The 6,000-nt window shown below is 42.4% G+C and overlaps 1 protein-coding gene across 4 annotated transcripts in view; it reads right to left on the bottom strand.

The window, feature by feature from the left end:
• Positions 1-2,458: 2,458 nt before the first annotated feature.
• The window catches only part of NACA (nascent polypeptide associated complex subunit alpha), a 34,585-nt gene continuing 31,043 nt past the window's right edge, over positions 2,459-6,000 (bottom strand). For all 4 annotated transcript variants that reach the window (XM_073663428.1, XM_073663435.1, XM_073663440.1 and 1 more), the window contains 4 exons: positions 4,800-4,946; positions 4,565-4,693; positions 4,192-4,314; positions 2,459-2,596 (listed from right to left, as the gene is read on the bottom strand). In XM_073663428.1, coding sequence (XP_073519529.1) covers positions 2,582-2,596; positions 4,192-4,314; positions 4,565-4,693; positions 4,800-4,946 — 414 coding nt within the window. In that variant the 3' untranslated portion in view covers positions 2,459-2,581. The remainder of the gene's footprint in view (positions 2,597-4,191; positions 4,315-4,564; positions 4,694-4,799; positions 4,947-6,000) is intronic.

The raw sequence follows: 6,000 nt of genomic DNA, 5'->3' as shown, positions 1-6,000 counted from the left end.
AGGAATGAAGCACATAACTTTCCATTACCATTAAGTGACATTTATGAAGATCACTCAACCCTGAAGTCACAAAAGGGTACCGGATTTGGAGGCTGTGGCGGGACATAAGATGAATCCCTTTTGTGTGGCCCTGAAGCGTCCGACACCTTACTTCTCCTGCTGCCGCTACGGTTGCTGGAGCGGCCGTCCGAGTTAAGAGGCGTCCGACTGCTTCTTCCGCTGGCGTTGATGAGATGGAGGGGTCAGCTGCTGCTGCTCCTGGCTGTCCTGGTCTGCCATACCAGCTATACCACAAGCATGAGTATAGGCAGCGTTGACCAGGACAACCCCTCCACCTTAAATAGGGCACATCCTCCAGTTCTTGTGTCTTCCCCCCTCCCGGCACCCGCCGGCCGATGTTTGAAAAAAAAAGGCCGGCAAGTGCTTACAGGGCGCCGCCATGCTGGATCCGGGTGCCGCCCTCCGACGTCATCGGGCACGCCTCTCCCAGCGTGCACCGCACCGTGACGTCAGGCGCGTCACACCCGGAACACGCCGCTCCCGGCGTGCGGCCAGCCAGGAGCCTGCGGCAGAGAGAGGACAGCGCAGCGGTCTGCGGGGAGCCGGAGTCCTCCTCACCGCCTGCGCACGGCTCCAGGGAACCGCGGACGGCGCTTCTGGAACCTGGTGCACAGGCTGGTGCCTGCTCTTCCTCACAGGAACAGGCCCAGGTAAGTATGGACATCAACTTCAGACAGGTTCCCATCAAGGACAGGAAACCAACTGAAGTGAGGGAGAGGTACCGGCCCTTTTATTTCAGACTGTTTCCTGTCCTTGGTGGGGCGGATCCCTCTCTCAAGGTGAGCTGTCATGGGTGGGTGAGGGGAAAAAAAAAAAGGACAACGATATGGCGACTAGTGTTGAGTGCAAGTGCTCGCTGCTTGAGATTGTACCGGGTGCTCGGGTATGCACTGAGTATTGCGGTTGCTCGAGTGACATGCTCGAGTCTCCTCCCCATGTTTTGCAGCTGTTATACAGTCAAAAAAAACCTTGCGGAGGAGGCCTGCCATGCACGAGTGATCCCCGCATGTTTTTTGGGTGCCTGTCACTTGAGCATCTGCGATACATGGTGCATACCCGAGTACCCGATGGAAACTCAAGTATCGAGCACTTGAGCTCAAGACTAATGACAACTTATTCAATATGATGACCTAAGGTTATCAAATTCTGTGTCGTACCTCTGGGTTCAAAATGTTCACTATACCCCTTGATAAAATCCTTGAGGGGTCTAGTTTCCAAAATGGGGTCACGTGTAGGGGGGTTTCAACTGTTTAGGCACATCAGGGGCTCTCCAAACGCAACATGGCGTCCGCTAATTATTCAAGCAAATTTTACATTCAAAAAGTCAAATGGCGCTCCTTCCCTTCTGAACCCTGCCATGCGCCCAAACAGTGGCTTTCCCCCACATAGGGGTATCAGTGCGCTTAGGAGGAATTGCACAACAAATTGTGGGGTTATTTTTTAATGATACCCTTGCAAAAATAAAAAAATTGGGGTCTAAAGAATCGTTTGTGTGAAAAAAAAAAGAAAAAAAGTTAATTTTTTTTCTTCCACATTCCAAAAATTCCTGTGAAGCACCTGACAGGTTAATAAAGTTCTTGAATGTGGTTTTGAGCACCTTGAGGGGTGGAGTATTTAGAATGGTGTCATTTTTGTTATTTTCTGTCATAAAGCCCCTCAAAGTCACTTCAAATGTGATGTGGTTCCTAAAAAAAAGGTTTTATAAATTGTTGTAAAAATGAGAAATCGCTGGTCAAATTTTAACCCTTATAGCTCCCCAACAAAAAAAAAAATTTGGTTCCAAAATTGTGCTGATGTAAAGTAGAAATCTGGGAAATGTTATTTATTAACTATTTTGTGTGACATATCTCTCTGATTTAAGGGCATGAAAATTCAAAGTTTGAAAATTGGAAAATTTTCGCTAAATTTCCAGTTTTTTCACAAATAAACGCAAGTGATATCGAAGAAATTTTACCACACGAAAAAAACAATCTCAGAATCAGGGGGATCCGTTGAAGCGTTCCAGAGTAATTACCTCAAAGTGACAGTAGTCAGAATTGTAAAAATTGGCCTGGTCATTAATGTGCATACCACCCTCAGGGGTAAAAGGGTTAAGGGCAATGGTACCAAATACTTCTGAAATGTATGTAAATTTTTGACTTTGCAGTAAGTAATAAAAATGCCTTAAAACATTCTGTCTCTCTCTCATTATTCTGACATTTGGCAAATATTTAAAATTCTGGTAATCCTAATTGACCTAAAACGGGAAAGGTTTATTCTGATTTCATGTCAGATATTGAGAAAAACATGCATATGTGTCTTTTTATATAGTGTGTGTAAACTTCTGGTTTCAAATATACACACACATACACACACACACACGCACAATATATATATATAAAAAACAAAACAAAGCACATTTCAAATAGCAAGTCACCAACAATAAGCCACAACTTTATTAAATCAATAGAAATAGTATAAATCTCAATTTCAGCTGCACCGACCCAAGAGCAAGACCAGACGAGTTCAGTCTGAGGGACACTCACATCGTCAACTCCTATACAGGGAGAGAGGGAAAATAAAAATCAGAAAACACAGCAGACATGGGACATCTCAAACTAGGCACAGCGATGCCAGCTGCTCTACAGATTATATATATTTGCAAGTTTGAAGAACGATATCAAGCTAGTTTGGAACAGGTTAAAGAAGCACTCCCATAAATATTTTTCTTCATTAAATGAGTGCGTTTGTGCTCATATGTGTTTGTGCTGTCTCCAGGATCCAGCGCCGTTCTGCTCCGCTCCTCAGTGACGTCACCGCTTTGCAGACTATGCAGGTCACTCTACGCTATGTACGCTATGCTTGACACAAAAGTAGCTTTTGCAATGTAAGCTTACCAAGCATCAGAACAGTGCACCATAGGCTAGGGTTAGATTGTAAAAGAGACTTCCGGTTCGGGAATAAGGTAAGACAGATTATCGGAACTGCGGCAATTTCACTGAGAAGAGGCGTGGAACTGCGCTGGATCCAGGAGCAATAAATGGTATGAGTGGACTTGCACCATGGGAGTAGTAATACATGGTACATATTTTACTACATACAGGGAACAAACATTACTGATAACTAGCTGGGTGACATGTAAAACATAAAAAAAGAAAACCAAAACAATATCAGGAATGGTACTTTAAATCTGCACCAATTTGCAACTGTCATCCCCCTAATGAGGACTCCCCAAGATTCTTAATCCCTCTGTTGCAACTGGATCCATCCTCCAATAGTTCTAATGCTGTTGACCAAGAATGCTTAGATGAACATAAAACATCTGACAGCCCCGGTTATAGCACAGTTCAGCTTGAAGCTCTGATACCAGCTGCAATTGAACTTAATGACCCTAATTCATGAAAAACAGAGGCAGTACCGACCCTGTGTACTAAAACATCCCGCAGACACTCTGAAGACACTCATTGCCCTAAAAGTCGTATTCTATCACAGCTCAGTTCTGCTATGCATGCAGGGGAGAGCATGATCAGGCTTTGAATTTCTCCATGAGCTACCAATGAAATGTGGAGTTTGTAAATAGTTATGAATACTGGACAAATACAGTGGGTCCAAGTCCCTACAATAACATCAATGAACACCTCATACATATATACAAAAAATGGCCCTGTTGAGAAACATCTATTTTTATGAGACCGCATACAATAGCAGAGGGAGGGACCTGCAGCACCGAGGAGAGAGAAGGGCTGCTGGAAAATGCAGTTTTAGCTCAGAATTTGGATGTACAGAGGGGTAGAAGGAGACGAAATCACACAATTATGCAAGAAACTGTCTCGCTGTACATTTGTGGGGATAACCCTTTAAAGTGTCTGGCATTTGGAGGGGAGGGAGGAGATGACAAGTAGATATATTTCTGCTAGTACTTGACAACCCCTTTAATGCTACACATAAAAAAATAGTATGCACATTTTGCCACCAGCGTGACTTAAAACAAATGTATGAAAATACTAACACCAAACTTGGTGCATATGATATGCAAGTGAATTAGTTGTGGCTTCTGCGCCATTAGAAGCTTTAATCACCAGGAATTAGTGATCAAACAAATAAGTGTTGAAAACACCTTTATGCAAAGCCGTATGTATGTCGGAGACTTACCATGATGGCGTTTACAATGTCGTTGCTGTTGTTCTTGAGAGCACGTACAGCCTTCGCCCTGGACACGTTAGCTTGTGACATTACAAGTTCAATGTCCTTCACTTCTACTCCAGTCTCATCAACCTGAGAAGATGAAAAGAAGATTTAAATCTTAGCCTAGCCCCAATTTCTTTAAAAGTAAGACAATATGATGTAAAACATGGATCCATTCTTAAAAAAACAAAACAAAAAAACCATCAACATACTACACAGTGAAGGTACATTAGTCTTCAATTGCTAAAATTTAGACAAAGCACATTGGGCTTACAAAACACTAAAAATTACATTTAATATTTGGGGCAAGTCATGAAAAGATACCAAGCTATGATCTTACCTCTTCCTCTTCGCTCTCCTCTTGTACTGTGGGTGTCTGTGTGTTTTCCTGTATGTTTGAAGCGGCTTCGCCCTGTACTTTGAATTTTTCAGCAGCAGCCAGCTGGGCTTGTTGTGAGAGATCTTCAATCTATAATGTACATGAATATTCCAGGAAAAATGTTACTCCCAAAGTCAGCAATAGTTATGAAAAAAAGAATATCCTTGATATAGCCTTGAAGGCTATGAACACACACCTTAGCTTCTCCAAATACTATGTAGGTGTCAGATGCTGGACTCTTGTATACGTCTGGCTTTGTTATGACAAACAAAATGTTCTTAGATTTTCGGATAGTGACTCTTGTAACTCCAGTGACCTGGCGAAGCCCCAACTTTGACATAGCCTGGTTAATAGAAAATATAATACATATGACCCTTAAGGACCAGTCCTAACTTGGCTTTAAAGATGTTGTCCCATGAACAATGTACATTTTAATCAATCTTGATATAAAAATAAGTTTCACAATTGGATGCGTTAAAAAATAATGTTGCAGTGTCGAAATAATTTTAGAAATGTGACCTTGTTATGTAATGGCTGTATCTGACCATGCAGAGCTGCTCCCGTTAATGGTCAGCACATACAACAGCTTCGGTCCGGGGAGGGGAAGCATAAGTCACTTATGATAAGTGAGTAAGTAGATTAAACAGCAGGGGCTCACAGCTGTCGCTTTCTGAGGTAATGTTTCCCTGCCTATTTTATCACAGGAATGAGTGTTTCTGCCATACCTTCACCCCTCTGAGCTCAACCTAAAATAAATTCGGTGATGTAGGATTTGCAGCAGATGCTGAGCTTACGTGACACTGACCTGTATGATTTATGACCTGTTTTGGCGCTCCCCCCACCTCCATGGCTATAGTATGTGATGACCATGAACTGAATGTTTTTGACACACTGAATAGTGTGATCTATTAATCACAATGTACCTTGTTTGTGTGACAACCCCTTTTATGCCACACATTCCATGAGCGATGCCTTTTTACATCTTAAAACCCTCAATGTGACATTTTAAAAAAAAAATGACAAAAATGTACATTTGTGTTAAGCAATTTGGCATTTTTTAACAAGTGTTTTAATACATTAGAAAGAAAACAATGTGAAGGAGGCCTACAGTGTCTATGGAGAAAGCTTGATTTAGAGTTATTCCCAAAATCACAATGTGGTTTTATTGTAATGTACACATTTAGTCATTTGTGACAATATTTGACCCATTTTAAAATCTGTCCCGTTTTGCACATATCCACCTCCATCAGAAAGGACGATGCTTCATTTCCAAGTTGCCAATGCAACAGTCATGTAGTAGTTCAAGTGGAGCTAGTCGATCATGAGCCGTGCATTGTCTCTCTCAGCAGGTTGCCTGCCAGCAGAGCTCTGCTCTGGGATATATCTAGAATGAAGCT

Source organism: Phyllobates terribilis, unplaced genomic scaffold (assembly GCF_046119375.1).
Source record: "Phyllobates terribilis strain yellow unplaced genomic scaffold, ASM4611937v1 Scaffold_2__4_contigs__length_985480577, whole genome shotgun sequence".
Classification (NCBI taxonomy): domain Eukaryota; kingdom Metazoa; phylum Chordata; class Amphibia; order Anura; family Dendrobatidae; genus Phyllobates; species Phyllobates terribilis.
The sequence above is the reverse complement of the archived record's forward strand: the minus strand, read 5'-3'. Positions and strand labels throughout refer to the sequence as shown.